Source organism: Elephantulus edwardii, unplaced genomic scaffold (genome assembly GCF_000299155.1).
Source record: "Elephantulus edwardii isolate Elephantulus edwardi_28Jun2011 unplaced genomic scaffold, EleEdw1.0 scaffold00037, whole genome shotgun sequence".
Classification (NCBI taxonomy): domain Eukaryota; kingdom Metazoa; phylum Chordata; class Mammalia; order Macroscelidea; family Macroscelididae; genus Elephantulus; species Elephantulus edwardii.
This window is the reverse complement of record NW_006399787.1, coordinates 9,550,227-9,569,331: the sequence shown is the minus strand read 5'-3', so window position 1 is coordinate 9,569,331 and position 19,105 is coordinate 9,550,227. Positions and strand designations below refer to the sequence as shown.

Here is a 19,105-nt window from a genome sequence, read left to right as displayed (position 1 = left end):
CCTCGCGTCCACCTGTGCCATTTATCCCCACTCCCTTTCTCAGTTCGGCACCAGGATTGGGCCGTTTCCAGTGGTCCTCGCTTTGATTGGCTGCGGCAGCTTTGCTCGGAGCAGGAGATGGGGAGTGAACCCTTACTGCCAATCAGTGGTTGCTGCTGTCCAAGCCTCACCCCGGATACACCGCTCACACAGGGAATGTCCCTGTCCAGAATGACGTAAATGGGACTCTGGGTCCAGAACTCATCCTGTAGGGAGGGAGAGAGGGTTGAAAAACAACAACAACAAAACCCACCAAACAAAGCAGAACCCCATACACCTCTCCAGCGCGGCGGACCGCAGGGGTTCCACGCCCGCGCCGAGCAGCGGTGACGACATCAGCCTGCGACAGGAGGCGAGCATTGTCCGCGCCGGGTGGGGGCGCCTGCGCAGTGACTCCGACCGGGCGGTTGCTTGTTGGTTGTTGTAGTAACCGGGGAAGCAGCCCTCTGCGTCGGCGGCGAGCCAGGCAGGGGAAGGAGGAGGGAGGTAGGCGCAGAGCGCGGTCCCCGCCTGCCCGCGCAGAGCCATGAGAAGATGAGCCAGGTAAACGCCTGCGCCGGCGCGCTCCGCTACCCGAGGGAGTTGCGCTCCCAGGTCTTGGCGGGCGCCGGCGGCTGCACTTCCCTCTCGGAGCCCGGGAGCTGCTGGCTTCCGGGCGCGCCGGGCTGAGTCGCTGCAGCGGAGTCGCCTCTTCCCTGCTTACGGGGCGCACCTGCGGACTTTCCTGGGATTGGGGTGAGCCTAGGCTGATCCCTGGAGGGCAAGGACGTGCCTTGGGGCGAATGTCCTTAATCTTCTCCGGATCGCTCTGTAGCGAAGGAGAAGGCTAGCTAGCATCTCTCCCGCCTGGAGGTTTTGTTTGTTTTAACTTAAAGGATTTCCCAACATTTTTGGGAAAGATCGAGAAATCACCTCGGGAATTTCCCCCTAGAACGCCTTTGCGGTTGTTGGGTATTGCCCATCCTTCTGAAGATGTTATCTGTAGGGTCTGCCGTTGCGGTCAGTGGGGTTTTCTGTCGGATTTAAAATGAGTTAAGTGATTTGCAGTCTTAAGGTAAACGTGACTGCGGGGGGGGTGTGTGTGTGTGTGTGTGTGTGTGTGTGTGTGTGGGAAGATCTGGCAAAACTGACATCAAGTGGTTATCTCTGAATAATGGGATTATGGTCATTTAAACAGTTAAGACCATTTATGCCGTTTCTTTTCTTGGTCTGACATTTTTATTTACTCCTCCAGTTCCCAGTTCCTTTCTCCCTCAACAGATAATAATTATTTTCAATGGGGAAATATTTTAATTAAAAAATAAAGTTTTGGAGATGTGCTAATTTTACTATGTATTTGAGATTCACCTTACAGGTTTTTTGTTTTTTTTTTTTTTTAGGGAAAGTAATGTTTAAGAATGGAAGGGAGTACACTCCTCATCCCCCCAGCTATTGATCGGATTCTTCCCTGTTAATCTTTTGGTTCAGTTGTGTTTTTTTACTGGAAACAGGAGGGCAGTTGGCTTGTGTATTTTTTTCATAGTGTAATGGAGTGAGATGTACTTCATTCATTTTTGACCCAGAGCGGTCATCCACCAGGTTACCTAAAAGTTAAGCAAATCTCTGCTTTCAGAGCATATTAGGTTTACTATATAGGGGGCAAAAATAAGCTGCTTTTCAGATACACAGAGCACAGTGTTTGAAATAGCATTCATTTTAGTGGTGTATAGGAGGCCTTAGGATAAGAGGTTAATAAACCTCTAAAGACTGGGCACCTGTTAGTACCGATTGATTTGCACCGCTTGGAAGATCATCTGCAATAATCAGCAAAGGACAGTGGCCTTGGGTTTTAGGTCAATTGACTTTCTTGCAGGTATCTGTGCCACCCAAATTGTTTGGTCCAGTGAATCTGCAAGGAAAGGTCTCTGAGGCCCCCCGTCTGCTGACTGCATGACAAACCCCAAAGGAAATGCCCGTCGTGATGGCCCGGGACCTGGAGGAAACAGCATCGTCCTCGGAGGATGAGGAAGTAGTGACCCAAGAGTAAGTAATAAAAACCTTGCTTTTGGCCTCTTAGTTGACAAATTTTTTTTCATTCTCTCCCTCTCTCTCTTTTTTTTCTTTTTAAATTGTGATTTGAAGCAGAGTTTAGCTATTTCATCTAGTGTTTCTTATATGTTGTTTTATAATATTTGTTACAATATCCATGATATGATCACACTTTGCCCCACTTCCTCCCTGTAATTCTGATTTCCATTTATCTCTGTCTTCCTCTTTTCCTGCCTTCAGGGGCTTTATTTTTTGGAAAATGCTGCTCTTTTTACCTCGTCTGGGTGAGTGCTGTTGCTCACTGTATAGACCTCTTTATCATTTGGCAGGAATTTGAGTTCCCAAGTGTGAGTTTTGTTCCAGGTTTGAAGGGTGAGTAAGTGTCATAGGCTCAAGGCTCCACCTCTCTCTGGCAGACTTGTCAGCCTGGCCGTTTTTAATGTTTTAGTCCACATTTTTCTCCCATTAACTCAGGATCTTCTGCTGTGATCCCTTTCAGAGTGGCTGTCAGTGGTAGGCAAGCACCATCTGGTCCTGGTCTCAGGAAGTTGAGGTTGGAGTGGGCCATTAGCCCCTCAGGATAATTGCTTCCGTGCATCTTTGCTTTCCCTCCTTCCCTTTTGTTCCAGATGAGGAGAGATCAGTTTTTGATGGCTGCCCCTGAGCTTTTTAAGACCTCATTTGCTCCTCACCAAAATAGAATGTAGAACACTGGCTTTGCAAACATCAGTCTTTGTGCCAGTTGACCTTGATGTTCCTCAAGACTGTGTATAGTCCCAAGGCCTCAGCCAACAACTCAGTCCCTCAGGGTGTGTGGTTAAAACACATAGGAAGCATTGCCTTCTTTTGCTTTTGTTTACCTTTGTTGTTGCTGAGTACCACTGAGTCAGAACTGACCCATAGCTGACCCTCCAGTGGGTTTTCATAGTCTATTATTTACATGGAAAGAGAGTGTCCATTTTACTCCCATGGAGCAGCTGGTGGATTAGAAGCATATGCTTTCGGGATTACAGTGCAGCTTCTTACCATTAGGCCACCAGAGCACTCTTGTTGATCTACTCCCCCCACCCCCCCTTTTTTGTGCTTTTGAACCAGATTCTATTAACACAGGAGGAGATTGCCCCTCCTTCAGCGGAGCATCCAGTGCTATTTATCTTTAGGGTGGAAGATTATTTTCTTTTACTTGGGTACCATTCCCCAACATTTTTCCTTTGTATTTGTTGATTGACTCTGATTTAGCTTCTGTCCATCATCAAATTCAAGATCTTAGAGTCTGTCTACTAGCAGAGGTGATCTAAGGCTCTTTCTGGGCTCTGAGTAAATATTACTTGCTGTGAAGTCAATTCCAATTCATGGTGATCCTGCGTGCTACTGGGTAGAAGTACTCCAGGAGGTTTCTTTACTGTAATCTTACTGGAAGCAGGTCAACTGGCCTTTTCTTCTGTAATACGGTGGATGGATCTTATAGTAGTTGAGCTCAAAGTCTTTGTGCCACTTTGGGACTTTAAAAATACTGAAAACAACCTCCAACTCACTACTGTCAGTTTGACTCTTAGTCCTAGCAACTCACTGTTGCATTTCCTAGGCTATAAATCCTAAGGGGAGGAAACCGCCCATCTCTCTTCCTCAGAGCCCCTGGTAGAGTTGAGTGGCCAGAGAGACACTCAGCCTACACACTGGGAGCTCGGTCTCCCAGGGCTCCCCTTGCTGGGTGTACCATCGAGCTGGAACCGACCCATAGCTGACCCTCCAGCTGCTTTTTAGAGGCAGTAAATTGCACAGGAAGAGATTGTTCATCCTTCTCCTGTGGACCAATTGGTGGGTTACAATTATGTGCCTCTGGAATTGCTGTGCAGCTTCTTAACCACTAGGTCACCAAAGCTCTCTCTTGTGATTGTTTTGAACCATTGAGTCAGAACCGACCCAGAGCTGGCCCTCTGGTAGGTTTTCAGAGGCAGTTAATTACACAGGAGGAGATTGCCTGTCCTTCTCCTGCGCAGTGGCTGGTGGCCTCGAATCACATGTCTTCAGGATTGTAGCACAGCTACTTGCCACCAGGCCACCAGAGCTCTTTCATAGGGACCTTAAAATTGGATGTTGTAAAAATATGGGTTGTAGATTTGTTCCTTTTTTAAAGGTACTAGATTTTTGTTGGGCTCTTGATCAAAGCTTCCAATGTAAGAGATTTTGAAATTTTATATATTTAAAAAAGATTACCAAAATATGACATTGTTATTATATGCTGTTTTTTCAAAAGCCATTATAATGATGGAATCATGCTAACAAAGATCAGGGAATTTACCAGAGCAGCCATGGAGCATGGCACTGTTCTACCGTTAACTGTGCTGTCCTTGTGGAGTCTCATTTCATTCCTGAATTCTTTTAGATTAAGAGTCAGATACCTTGAGCAGCTGTTACAGAGGGTAAGGGCATTAATGACGGTGTCTCATTGAATCAAAGAGGTTATTTTTTTCAGCTTATGGAGTCCAGGTGACATGGTGTGTTATATGTTAGGCTCTTAACCAAAAGGTCAGTGGTTTGGCTTCACCAGCTGCTCCTTGGGAGGCAGAGGGCAGTCTCCTTCGTAAAGATGTACTGTCTAGAAACTAAGAGAGCGTAGCTTTGAGTTGGAATCGACTCAGCGGTAGTTTTGTATTTTAGTAAGTGTAGCCTCACAAATGTCAGGAGACTTCTCAAGTACGTATAAAAAGTGACAGATTAAACCTAGGTTTCCTTAATTTTAATATACTTAGCCTCCCTTTTAACATTGTTCTTGGTCACTGAGAATAAAGAGTCTGGTTTAAATTCAAGACTGGTTTTAAGGTTCTCTTAAAAGGCGAGTCTCCTTGGATATATTGCATGCTGTGTAACTTAAAGAAATGAGGATATGTTGCCAAGTCTCTCTTGGTTGGGTGAAGATCAAATGGAATAATTGGCATGGATGATAACTCTGGTCTTACAGCAGGTTAAATGTTGGGCATAAAGAATTGACAATTCGAATCCATCAGCTGCTCTGTGGGGAAAAGATAAGGTAATCTGTGGTTTAGATTTACAGCCTTGGAAACTCAGAATCGCTGTGAGCTGCAATCAACTCAGCAGTGGAGTGTATAAATATAATCCATTGCTTATTGGTTTCAGTATTGAGTTTCAGGTGGACTTAGTTTAAGGTGGAAGGTTTGTTATTTCCTGTGTTTTTAGTGTGGTGGGTTTTGGGTTTTTTTTATTTGCTGTTATTTTTTTGGGGGAAATACTGAAGCTTTAATGAAACTTTTGCTAGGTCGTGGAAAATAATACTCGGCATTATATTTAGGTCATTCTCATTCAAGATAATTAAGTGGATCATTTCCTCTGAGCCCTTTGCTTTCTCATGACTTCCTCCCCCCTTCCTGTGTGCCCCTTGTTACTCAAGTAATGTACATTTTAATTACTTCTGCAGGCATCCATTTTTCCTATTTTCAAGAGTTTGTTTTCATTCCATGACTGTTTAATATTAGTTTTAGATTGGTCCTGACAAGTATTAGGCCAAGCTGCATGAAGTTGCCATTTTGGTACAGAAAAACACTCAAATATTAGCAATTTCAAATGGTTCAACATAATACTAGTTACTCTGTACATAGTTGACAGACTAATTGAATGAACGAAGATATGTGCCTTAGATCAGGGGATTTTAACTTTCTTAAATGTCACACATATCTTGAAAATGTGGCAAGAAGCTGCACCGCAACCCCGAAGGCATGCACTTTGAATCTACCAGCTGCTCCGTGGGAGAAGGATGGGCTCTCTCCTCCTGTGCAGTTAATTGCCTCTGAAAACACACTCGACGCTCAGCTATGGATTGATTCTGACCGACAGTAAACAACATATATAATTACAGAGAACAGCAGTTACATTTTAGAATTATCAGAATATTTTTTAAACTAATTTGTGTTACAGTATTATGTGCTTCTTTATTAACATATCAATAAGATAATTAAACTATGGAAAAGTTAAAAATTTTCCTTTTCAGTACAGCAGCATGAAGATTATTTTGATTTAGTTTATGTAAGATCATTACTCTGGGGTGGTCTGTAACGGAGTAGTGGGAACCAACATAGATGTCTGGGGCACTAAAATGAGACATGACTGTTTACTGATAGTTGTGAGGGAGAAAATTGTCCAGCCTCATCTCACAATTATTTAGACAGGAAGACAGATTGCATATGATCTAGTTGTTGTTGTTTGTACCTTCAAGTTGGAACTGAACCGTAGCTGACCCTCCAGAGGGTTTTCTGAGACAGTAAATTGCATGGGAAGAGATTTCCTATCCTTCTCCCATGAACAGCTGAGAGGTTTGAACCACATGCCTTTGGGATTGTAGCTCAGTTTCTTAGCACGAGGCCACTAGAGTGATAAATGTAATAATATTTTGAAGTGTCTGCAACCACTGTAATGGTATAAAAATACATGCCATTTCAAATGGAGCCAAAGACATGGAAATTGCTAGTTCATGCCTAGTTTCATGGTTGAGAAATGATAACTTTCTAGTGGGAATTGCTGAAAATACAGATGCCATTTCTCTTCTAGCCAGACAGTAGGGTTTTTTGCTCTTCTGTTCAAACTCCTACTCCTAATTTTAAAGTGTGCTCTTATTTTTTGTTGTTGAAAAGATACACAGCAGAACATAAATCAATTCAGCAGTTTCTCCAATTCAGAGACCTTATTTCTTCAAGCTCTGCATTCGTTTTCACACTCCTTTTCTTGATTGTTCCCCCCCAACACCAATTAACATACACTCACTGCCCCCTAATTTTCCAGTGTAACATTTTTAGTTGGTTGTTGTTGATTTTTAACGGTCAGCTTTGTCTTGCTAGCTTGTGTGTCATTTTTCAAACATCTTTTAAAAGATGTTAGGAATCCTCGAGCAATCTTATTTACATTTGAAGCAGTGGGTTTACATTTGAGAAGTTTGCAAGTCGTTGTTGTTAGGTATCATCACGTTGGCCCTGACTCATAGTGACTCTGTGTCCAACACGTCGAAATCCCGCCCAGGCCACATGCATAATCCCCGCTCTGCTTAAGCCTGTTGTTGCAGTCACTGTGCTAACCCTGACTCACAGAGGGTCTTCATCTCCTCTGCTGACCCTCCGTTTCCAAGCGTAATGTCTTCCTCTTCTAGGTCCTGGCACCTCCTGATAGTGTGTTCAAAGTATTTGACATGAAGCTGGATGGCTCTCAGAAATTGAAAACAGTTGATGGATTTGATTAAAAGTTTACACACATATATACATATATGTATTTGCCAGTTCTGTTCAATCTTTAAGACTGTCTTAAAGTCTTAATGCTTTGTAATCCTGGACTTTAGGGCTAGAAATTGGGTAATGTCTGTTTTTCATGGGATTGTTTCAAACAGTAATGATGACGGAGCCATTTTTTGTGTATTTTGCTTGGCAATCCCGGATAGAAATTTATGGGTAGAAGTGGAAACTCTCATGAACTTGGCATAAGCTTTCTTTAATCAAAGAGGAAAATGGTTATTTTAATTTGTATCGTAAAAGCTTCCTTTGTATCAGCTAAAATACTGTGAACAAATGATTATACAGTGAAGAGTATGGTAGTTCACAGAAAGAAGGAACCTGTGGGCCAGAGTCTCTGTGGAGGTGGTGAGAGGTGAGCGAGGCCTTCAAGGGCACCCATTCGTAAACGACAGGAGAGAAGAAGGCATTTCTAACAGGAAGAATGGTCTGAATAAACACACAGAAGCCGCAATGTAAAAGGTGCTCACCTTACATCGTCATCCTTATGACTGGAGCCACGGAGTGAGTAATGGATTTCTTCATGAAGCTGCTTCTTAAAATTGGAAGTGTTCTTAAGTTTTCTATAAAGTATGCTCTATAACTGTTTAGGGAGCCCTGGTGGCCTAGTGGCAAGAAGCTGCACTGCAATCCTAAAGGCAGTCCGAGACCACCGGATGCTCCGTGGGAGAAGGATGGGCAGTTTCCTCCTGTGCAATTAACTGCCTCTGAAAAACCGCCAGAGGGTCAGCTATTGATTGGTTCCGACTCAGTAGTACACAACAACAACATAGCTGATTTCTTTCTTTCATTAATCATTCAAACCCTTTGTTCTTTCATATTTAAAAATGCACATTTCCTCCCTTAATATGTATGTTTCTAGTGTGAAAGGTAAGAACTGCAGCCTTCAATATGGATTGAAGCTCAACATCAAGAAAACAAAGATTCTCACCACCGGACCAATTGGCAGCATTGGTATGGATGGTGAAGAGATTGAGGTAGTTAACAGTTCTAGTTTACTTGGTTCCACAGTCAACACTCTTGGTAACAGCAGCCAGGAAATCAGGAGATGAATTGCAATGGGAAAGTCAGTTGTGAGGGACCTCTCAAGAGTTGAAGAGCAACGATGTCAGGCTGGAGACTAAGGTGCGCCTGATCCAGGCTATACTATAATCTTCACAGTTACCTGCTATGCATCGGAGAATTAGACAGTGACTAGGGATGATAGAAAGAGAATTGATGCATTTGAGCTGTGGTGCTGGAGAAGAGAGTTGAATATACCATAGACTGCTAGGAGAACAAACAGGTTTGTCCTAGAGAGGGTGAAGCCAGTATGCTCCTTGGAGTCAAGGATTCTGAAGCTCCATCTGACATATTTTGGGCATGTTGCAAGGAGGGACTGGTCCTTGGAGAGGGACATCATGTTTGGGAGAGTGGAGGTGCGGTGCAGGAGACGAAGACCCTCGATGAGATGGATCGATTCTGTGAGTGGAGTGGTGGGAATGAGTGTTTGAGACGGTGATAGAACGGCATTTAGGGCTCTTGTACATAGGGTTGCTATGAGTCGCAAGCGACTTGATGGTGCATAACCACAACAAGAAGTGCGAATTGAAAACTCAATTTTCACTCTCAGTTGAATCTTCTTCTTTTAGCCCCACCTGGTGGGAGCGTATTTATAATGACGATTGAACATGTGCCTTAAGTTCATTGACTTGACTGAGTTAGTCCTTTGGTTCCTCTTTCAGCCTTTTCATAAGGAACCCTGGTGGTGCAGTAATGAAATGCTGAGCTGCAAATCAGCTTAGCAATTTAAGTCCACCTCATGCTCGGTGGAAGAAAGACCTGGTGATTTGCTCACATGAAGAGTAAGAACAAGCAAACTCACTGCCATTGTGCCAGAACCAACTTGTAGCAGACCCTCCAGCCATTTGTGAGGCTGTAAATCGCAAGAGCGGCTGCCCATCTTTTTCCCTAGGGCCACTGGTAGAGTTGAACCATCAGACTCCACCTTTGGGCTAGCAGTGCATCTACTTAGGGACGAGAGCTTCATAAAAATTATAGCCTAGAGAACCCACAGTGGGGCAGTTCTCTGTCCATTGACGGCACCTAGCAATAACAACTCTGTCCATTGACAGAGAAAAGCTTTCTGCCTCGGGTTCAGCTTTCTCTGGGTAGTCAGAGTCTTGGCCCTTTTCGGTTGGGTATCTGTCAATCGTGTTCAGTCTGTCTTGTCAGGCATTTTTAACTCGTAACAGTAGTCCCTTATTGGCTGTTAGTGCAAGGTGGTGCCATTTTACAGCTAGTTCTAGATAGACAGGGAGCTGGACAGTGTCCATCCAAGATGTCATTTTGGCTGCTTTTTTTTTTTCTCTCTGATTTAGAAATGAAAGCTGGTTGAGATCATAGGAATCCTCTGGCCCAGTGCCCACATTTTACAGGTGTTTAATGTTTTAAAAACAAGCAAAGCACAAACGCTTCTTGCTCAAAAATGCATCCTATAAACACTGTTTCTTACAAATGGACACTCTGTTTAAGTCAAAGAGCAAGAACAATAAGCATCCATATTCCATTTTTAGAAAACAGGAAATGAACTAGGAATGGTGTCCATGTTGCTTTCCTCCTGAAAGGCCGTTGGCAGTTCCTGCTAAGTCTAAGTGCTGCTTTACTTCTAAGATTGGTGGCCTGGCAGCCTGTGTGCATCCCAACTGTAGGTCTTTTTATCTTGACTTGGAAGAGTCTGACTTGGCCCTGACATTTGTGGTATGATGTCCTTTGTGAACGGGTGTGGTCATAGAATTTATAAGGGCAATCTGTTTGTTATGTGCCATCGAGTCGTTTCCGACTCATAGCGACCCTATGCACAACAGCTCTAAACCCTGCTCTGTCCTGTGCCAACTGCACCGCCTTTGACACACCCATCCCGATTACCCCAGTCACCGAATCAATCCATCTCATAGAGGGTCTTACCCTCCTGCGCTGTCCCTCCACCCTCCCAAGCATGATGTCCCTCTCCAAGGACCCGTCCCTCCTGGCAACATGTCCAAAGTATGTCAGACGAAGCCCCAGAATCTTTGCCTCCAAGGAGTAGCTTGGTTTAATCCTCTCCAAGATGAATCTGTTTGTTTTCCTGGCAGTCCATGGTACATTCAGTACCCTTCTCCAGCACCACAGCTCAAAAGCATCCACTCTCCTTCTGTCCTCCCTAGTCATTGTCCAACCCTCTGATGCATAACAAGCGATTGCAAATACCATGACCTGTATCAGGCGCACCTTAGTCTCCAGAGAGACACTGTTGCTCCTGAGTACGTTTGAGAGGTCCCTAACAGCACACTTTCCCATCGCGATACGCTTTTTGATTTCCTGACTGCTGGTGCCAAGAGTGTTGACTGTGGAGCCGAGCAAAGTGAAGCTGTGAACACTCTCAATCTCTTCGTCATCCATCCTGACGCTGCTAATTGGTCCAGTGGCAAGAATCTTTGTCTTCTTGACATTGAGCCTTAGTCCATACTGAAGGCTGCAGTCCTTGACCCTTCGCAGCAAGCGCATGAGGTCCTCCTCAGTTTCAGCAAGCAGGGTTGTGTCATCTGCATAACGGAGATTGTTAATAGATCTTCCACCAATCCTGATGCCACAATTCTCCTCATAGAGCCCAGCCTGTCGGATAATCTGCTCTGCATACATGTTTAAAAGGTATGGAGACAGGATGCATCCCTGGCGTACACCCTTCCCAATTTTGAACCATGCAGTGTTACCCTGCTCTGTTCTGACTACTGCCTCTTGGTCCAAGTATAGGTTTCGTATTAGGACAATTTAATGTTCTGGGATTCCCATTCTTCTCAGAGTCAGCCACAGTTTGTTATGATCCACACAGTCAAATGCCTTTGCATAATCAATGAAACACAGATAGACATTCTTCTGGTATTCCCTGATTTCAGCCAAGATCCATCTAACATCAGCAACAGTATCCCTAGTACCACGACTCCTTCTAAACCCAGCCTGGACTTCTGGCAGTTCTCTGCTAATGTGCTGTTCTAATCGTTTTTGGATGATCTTCAGTAGAATCTTGCTTGCATGTGAAATCAATGACACTGTTCTGTAGTTTCCACACTCAGTTGGGTCACCTTTCTTTGGAATGGGAACAAATATAGATCTCTTGCAGTCAGTTGGCCAAGTGGTTGTTCTCCAGATTTCTTGGCACAACTTGGTGAGCACATCCAGGGCAACATCTGTTATCTGAAATACTTCAATTAGTATACTATCTATTCCTGGGGCCTTATTTTTTGCTATTTCCTTCAAAGCAGCTTGAACTTCTTCCTTCATCACCATAGGCTCTTGCTCATATGTTATTTCTTTAAATTCCTCTGTATCTGCCAATTCCTTTCTATATAATGACTCAGTGAGTCTTGGCTAAATGTGATCTTATTCCATTGAAGAGGTTGATTAGTTTAAATTCTGGAAGAGTTGAGTTCAAGGTGTTCATTCTAGAGAGTACTGCTGAAATGTGACTGGGAGGCAAAGTGTAGGAAGATCACAGGTACCAAGGTTCAAATCCTAGTTCCCTTACTTCGTGAGAAAGATCCTTAGTGCCTCTGTGATGATTTCAGTTTGGTGTCAAAAGGATTAAATGAGATAACTTGTGAAAGCTCTTAGTTAATATTTGGCACATGTTAGGGGCTAGCTTCATGTTGTTTTCTTACCTGTTTTTACCTCCTTACCTTAAATAGACGAAAGATATTCCCGGTCTGTATCCATCTGTCTAAAATTAAGCTGGGTTTCCCCTGCAAACAGGGCAGAGAATAAAGTCAGAAATTCCTTTCTGCCCTGTAGGTTGTTTTTTGGAGGTTTAAATGTACTTTGCTTCATTTAGGATAGGCTTTCTTTAAAATATGTTGTTGTAATTGAGCTACTTGTGTTAATTTTGGGTTTCTGCCTCAGACTCATCAAATTGACTTGAATGATAGACATTATTTTGTTGTTGGACTGTACAGTCAGAACCAACCCATAGCTGACCCTCCAATGGGTTTTCAGAAGCAGTTAATCACGCGGGAGGAGATTGCTCATCCTTCTCCTGGGGAGTAGCTGGTAGCCTCGAACCATGTTCCTTTGGGATTGCAGCACAGCTTTTTGCCACTAGACCACCACAGTTCTCAAACTGATTTGAAAAAGAGACTATAGGGTCTGTTTTTGTTGGTGGTGTTTAGTGCCATTGGATGGTTCTTGATTCACGGCAACTCCATACAGAACAACAGGATGAAATGTTGCCCAGTCCTGTGCCATTCTCACAATTGTTTTCTTAGAGCCCATTGTTGTAACCACTGGGTCAGTCCGTCTCTTTGAGGGTTTTCTCCTCTTCTGCTGACCTTGTACCATTTATGACATCTTTCTCTAGAGTTGTGTCCCTTGTGATAATTGGTTCAAAACTAGTGAGGTGAAGTCTTGCCATCTTTGCTTCTAAGGAGCCTCTTGTCTGTACTCCTCCAAGACAGATCCGCTTGTTCTTCTGGGATTCTACGGTGTATTCAGTATTCCCCCCATTAGTGATTCAAAAGGAAGCTGGTGTGGCCTACAAGTAAGAAGCTGTGCTGCAGTTGCAAAGGTGTATGGTTTGAATCTTCTGGCTGCTCTGTAGGAGAAGGATGGGCATTCTCCTCCCATGCGACTTACTGCCTTCATAAACTCACTTCCTGCCACCAGAAACTCTCTGCACCATCAGCTGTGAGATCAGTACAACTCAGTGGCAAACAGCAACAACAATAACATTGTTTCAAATGTATCAATCCCTATAGATCCTTTAAGGGGGTGTGTGTATGTATGGGAATGTGATTATTATGTTTAGGATTCTTTGTGATGCAAGAAATCAAGATAGTCCTAATGATAAAAAGACTTTATTAACTCTTATCTTTAGGGAAGACTTGATTCAGGAGCTTAGAGTTTGTCACCCAGAATCAGATCTCTCTCCGTCCTTCCATCAGCTTCCTACTGACTTCTTTCATTGCCGAGAGCTGCAGGCTCTCCCTCCACTCAAGGTCATTAAAGGCCTGTGGTAGCTTCAGACCTGTCCTTCTCGGGCTGTACTGTTCAGAGGAAAAGAGGCCCCCTCCTGTAGTTGCTGCTGAGGATAAAGAAACATCACTTTCTAAGATGTTATCTTCTCACCTTCATGGTTTTGAGTTGGATTATGTGCCCATCCTTAAAATCACCACTGTAAAAGAAAGGGTGATACAATGTTCTGATTTGTTAGCACCCAATCAAGACCTATCTCTAGTGTAAGAGTAGAGTTAACCCTACAGAAACAACACGGGATGAGTGGTTTTATGCCAGACAATTCGGGTTCTCGTTCCACAAGGAAGAAGTTCTCTGATGGTAAGTCCGTAGCCCATTGCACTGCTTACTATGAGGCTACTTATGTCATCTGGTGGCATGAATCCACCGGATTGGCTCCATAGGAGAAAGAAGGGCAGTCTTCTCCCGTTAAAATTTACATCTTCAAAAACCCAATGAGAGTTGCTACGAGGCTCTTAGTATTAACTCATGACAGTAGGTGAGAGAGTGTGTATATTCTAGGGCAGAGGAAGATGTTGAGCAGTGGGCCAAGGTGACCTGCTTCAGCAGTTCCCATAGTTTTATACGAATAACTTACAACCTGGGCAACTCCCTAATGCTTCCGTTTTCTATAGATGCTGTGCATGTGTGTGGATGTGTTATATGCAAAACATGGTCATTCTGATTTTGCACTGTCTAATAAAGCTTTCTGTTGTGACTGTAGGGATCATCCCTGTATCATGTGGACTGGAGGCTGCAGGAGAATTCCGGTTCTAGTGTTCCATGCTGAGGCTATTCTGACAAAGGACAATAATATTCGAGTAATTGGAGGTAAGCATGGCCCTCTTCCTGCATGGCAGGGCAGAGCCTGCCCCCTGGCAGCTTGTCTTGGAGAATCTGGTGTCACGTACAAATAGGAAAAGAGCCTTAACAATAAGAATCATCTCGTACTTTGCTGTACTTGAAAGAATGTTTTAGAACTTCTGAAATTGTTTTCTCCTTGTGTTTGCTTTTCTTCTTTGATTCAACTTCCCCCGCCCCCCAATTATGTGTACATATTTTTCTATTGTATATGTATCTCTATCTGAAAATTCACCATTGCCAAGTGAGTTCATTGCTGTTTAGTGTATTCAGAGAGTCGTGCACTCATAAACACTTGTGTTATCAAAGATTTTTCATCACTCCGCACAAAAATTGAATACCCCTTTAATAATAAGCCCCCTTCTCCCTTCTTCCTAAGTACATGGTAATCACTAATTTCTGTTTCTATGGATTTACCTATTCTGGCTGTTTCATACAAATGAAATCAGTCATACAATATGTGGCCTTTTTTGTGTCTGACTTCCTTGACTTAATGTTTTTGAGGCATATTCATACTGTAGGTTTATTCTTTCTGTGGTTGAATCATGTTCCATTGTGTTGGCATCTCCTGGATTAAGAACAGGATTAATTTCTAAATTATCTTTAAGTAAGATTTGTAGATAATTTGGAACAGGTGGATACTGTCCTTAGTTAGCCCTACTTATGTCCAAGAAGTTGCCCTGGTGGCCTGGTGAGTTTACATGTTGGGCTACTAATCGAAGATCAGTGGTTTGAACCCACCAGTTATGGGAGAAAGAAGGGCAGTCTCCTTCAGTTAAAATTTGCAGCTTTGGAATCTCTTGGGCATCATAGGTCACAAAACTGACTTAGTGGCAGGGGTTTGGTTTTTGTTTTAGTGCAAGAAAAAGCTTGATGCCTTTTCAGTGGTTTAAACGCTGCAGATGCATCAAGTGAAGGTGATTATGAATTTGTTCTGAGTACCAGCTGGCTTAGTTATTTCAAAGTGAGACTGATTTGTATAAACTAAAGAGCAAATAGGAATTGTCTATGTAGGTTGGACGTTCTTAACTTGGAGACATGCTTGTTAAATCACACAAAATATAACACGCTATCCATTCATCGGCTGATGGACATTAATGTTCCTGCCTTCTACTTTTGTGAGCAGTGATGCTGTGAACATTTGTATCCAAGCTTTTGTTTGAATGCCTGTTTGCAATTCTTTTGAATATAAACCAGGAATGAAATTGCTAGGCAGTATGATAATTCTGGGGAGGTCTAGTGTTGCTGCTAACCCAAAGTCAGTTCTTCTCTGGTGGTTCAAATCTACCATCACCTGGGCGGAGAGAGAGAGACAGAGAGAGAGAGATGGGCAGTCTCCGCCCTGTCATTTACAGCCTCAGAAAACCCACCAGAGGAGCCAGAGGAGTTGTTCTTTTCCACAGTAGTTGCACCAGCAACTATTTCCACCAGCAGTATGTGGTGGTTAAGTGCCGTCGAGTTGACTAAAGCTCATAGCAACCCTTTGAACAGTGGATTTGAACCCCGCCCTATCCTGTGCCATCCTCGTGAACTCTGACACACTCGAGCCCACTGTCACTCCATTGTGTTGAGAGTCTTTTCCTCCTTCGCTGAAACTCTTCCTTTTCCATGTATGACGAGTTCCAGGACTGGCCTGTCCTAACAACATGCCAAAGAATGTCAGATGAAGGTTCACTATCCTAGACTCCAAGGAGCGCCCTGGCTGCACCTTTTCCAGGATATACTTGTTTGTGCTTTTGACAGTCCATGGGGCTATGCAACACTCTTCTCCAGCACCAGAACTCAAAGACACTGTGTTCTTCTGTCATCCGTGTTCATTGTCCCAACTTTCAGGTGCATAGTAGGTGATTGAAAAGATCGTGGTTTGAATCAGGTGTCCCTTAGTCTTTAAGCTGACATCATTGCTCTTCAGGACTTTGGAGCAATCTCTGACAGCAGACTTTCTCAGTCCATTTCATCTTTTGCTTTTCTGGCTCCCAGTGCCAAAGGTGTTGACATGAATCTAGACAGGATTTTAATTTGTGTTATCTTGCTATCACTTGTTACCTGTTTTTGTTTTTTCATTGTAACCACCCCAATGATTAGTAAGTGGAACTCCATCGTGATTTTGATTTGCATTTTCCTACTGACTCAGACAATATCATTACTACCACATTCAAGCAAAATATTACTGAAAATCATCCAAGAGTGAGTAGAACAATACATTGACAGAGAACTGTGAGATGTTCTCTGCGAGAACAGGCCGTGGCACCCGGGATATACCAGAAGGATGTCTGTGTTTTATTGACTGTGCAAAAGCATTTGACTGTGTGGATCATAACAAACTGGCTAACATTGCAGATAACAGGAATGCCAGAACATTGAATTGTGCTTATATGAAATCTATCCCTAGACCAAGAAGCAATTATGTGAAGAGTCGAGGAAGACTGCGTGGTTTAAAATCAAGAGAGGAGTGAGTCAGGGCTGTGTCCTTTCTCTGTACCTCTTCAATCTATGTCCTAAACAGACCATATAAGAAACTCGATTTAATGAAGAATATGGTTATCAGCCTCGGAAGGAAGACTTATCAATAACTTGCATTATGCAGATGACACTGGCTTGCTTGCTGAAAGTGAGTAGAACTTGAAGCATTTTCTGCAGAAGACTAAAGATGTACATGAAGCCTTCAATGTGAATTACATCTCAGCATCAAAAAAGCAAAGATCTTCACCATCGGGACAATAGGCAACATCCTAATGGAGACAAGATTGAAGTTGTCAGTGATTTTTTTTTTCCTTCTCCTTTTAGTTATCCATGATTTTATCTTACTTGGATCTATAATCAGCACCATCAGTATCAGAGTCAAGATAGCAAAAGACGTATTGCATGGGGAAAATCTGTCAGAGACCTTTCCAAAGTCCTGAAGAGCAAGGATACTAGCTTAAAGACTAAGGTGCACTTGAGTCAAGACTTTACAATAACCTGCTATTCATCTGAGAGCCGAACAATGAATAAAGATGACAGGAGAGTGATTGATGCCTTGAAATGTAGTGTTAGAGAGGACTGCTAAGTGTCCCATGGATTGCCAAAAGAACAAACATATACCTTGGTAGAAGTGGAGCCAGAGTGCTGCTTGGAGGTAAGGATGGTTAGGTTTCTACTCACATATGTTGGACATGTTAGGAGAGACTATGCCTGGAAAAGAACATTATACTTGGAAATGTAGAGGGTCAGTGAAAGAGAGGAAGACCCTCAAAGACATGGATTGACTCAGTAGCTTAGAGCAATGAGATCAAGTATATCAGATGATAAAGATGGTACAGGATAGGACAACATTCAAATCTGTTGTCCATAAGGTCTCTTTGAGTTGAATTTGACTCAGTGGCACCTAACAATAACAGCTGACTAATGATGTTAGTAAGTTGGTTTTTTAAAAATAAAATTTTTATTTTAAACTAGTTAACTTAAGTATAAATTGTTTTTTCACACTGGATTTTTCCTAATTCCTTTATCCACCCCTCCCTCTACCTATAAAATTGTGCAACCCCCTTGCCCATCCTCATCCCTATGCTCCTCCTACCTTGGATTCTCATACATGTTTTACTAGTTATCTTTCTATAATGTCTTATACAGTATTTGTCTTTATGGGGACTTAGTTCACGTAGCATAATGCTTCCCACTTCCTCCCAAATTAGGTTACCAGGACATAATAAATATTGCCAGCAAGTAATAAATGTTGGGGAGGATATGGAGAGATAGGAACTCCCCCCCCATTTTTTTTCTTTTCTTGTTCTGTATCCTTGAGTCAGATCTGACTGGCACAGGAGGAGATTGCCTCTCTTCCAGCAGAGCATCTGGCCAGAAGGCCACCAGAGCTCCCTGAGACATAGAAACTCTTATACACTGTTGGTGGGATTGTCAAATGGAACGACCAATCTGGAAGGCAGTTTGGCGCTTCCTCAAAAGCTGAACATAGAAATTCCATATGACCCAGCTATTCCACTGCTTGCAATATACCCCGAGAAAATGAGAACTGAGGCACAAATGGAGATTTGTACACCAGTGTTCATAGCAGTGTTATTCACCATTGCAGGGTCATGGAAACAGCCCAGATGTCTAACCACAGTCAAATGGATTGAGAAGTTATGGCACATTCATGCAATGGAATACTAATCAGCATGCAGGAGAAATTATTTTGAAAATTATACCAAATTGGATGTTAGTAGTTTTTTAATGTACTTATTAATAATTTATAAATCTATTTGGAGAAATGTTTATTCAAGTTCTTCACCAATTTTTAAATGGAATTACCTTTTTGTTGTTGAATTGTAAGAGTGTTTTATGTATCTTGAAAACAGCATCCTTAAGAGTTTGCAAGTCTTTTTACCCATTCTGTGGGTTTTCTTTTACTCATTTGATGGTCAGTGGTCTTTGATGCACGGAAGTTTTGAAGGTTCCTGATCTCTTTTCATTCTTTTGTTACTTATATTTTCAATGTTAAATCTAAGAAGACATTGCAACATTTTGACCAAACTTCAAAGTCATAAAAATTTACACCTGTTTCCTTTTGTTTCCTCTTTGAGTGTTATTTATTTTGTTGTTGAGAATTTACCCAGCGAAATACACACCAACTCAACAGTGTCTGTGTCTATCATACAGTTACATTGAGTACATTATTCCAATTGTGCAAATTGTTCCTCACTCAGTAATGTATAAACGCGTCTCTAAAGTTTGTCTATATCTTTTTTTAAATTAAATTTTATTAGTTTTAATGAACATTTACAGATATTTTGGGTTTTATTCATTCATTCATTGTTGCACTGTTTTCTCCACCCTCATCCCCAGTTTGTTCTTCTTTCCCCCCCTCCCAGTGTCTGTTTTAATTG

General features: G+C 42.6%; 1 protein-coding gene across 1 annotated transcript in view; it reads left to right on the top strand.

Annotated features, from left to right (window-relative positions):
• The first annotated feature begins 417 nt into the window (after window positions 1–417).
• Window positions 418–19,105, top strand: part of TTLL5 (tubulin tyrosine ligase-like family, member 5) — a 344,374-nt gene continuing 325,686 nt past the window's right edge. The window contains exons 1-3 of the mRNA XM_006884777.1: window positions 418–582; window positions 1,892–2,061; window positions 14,104–14,210. Of these exons, the coding sequence (XP_006884839.1) occupies window positions 1,988–2,061; window positions 14,104–14,210 (181 nt within the window). The 5' untranslated portion in view covers window positions 418–582; window positions 1,892–1,987. The remainder of the gene's footprint in view (window positions 583–1,891; window positions 2,062–14,103; window positions 14,211–19,105) is intronic.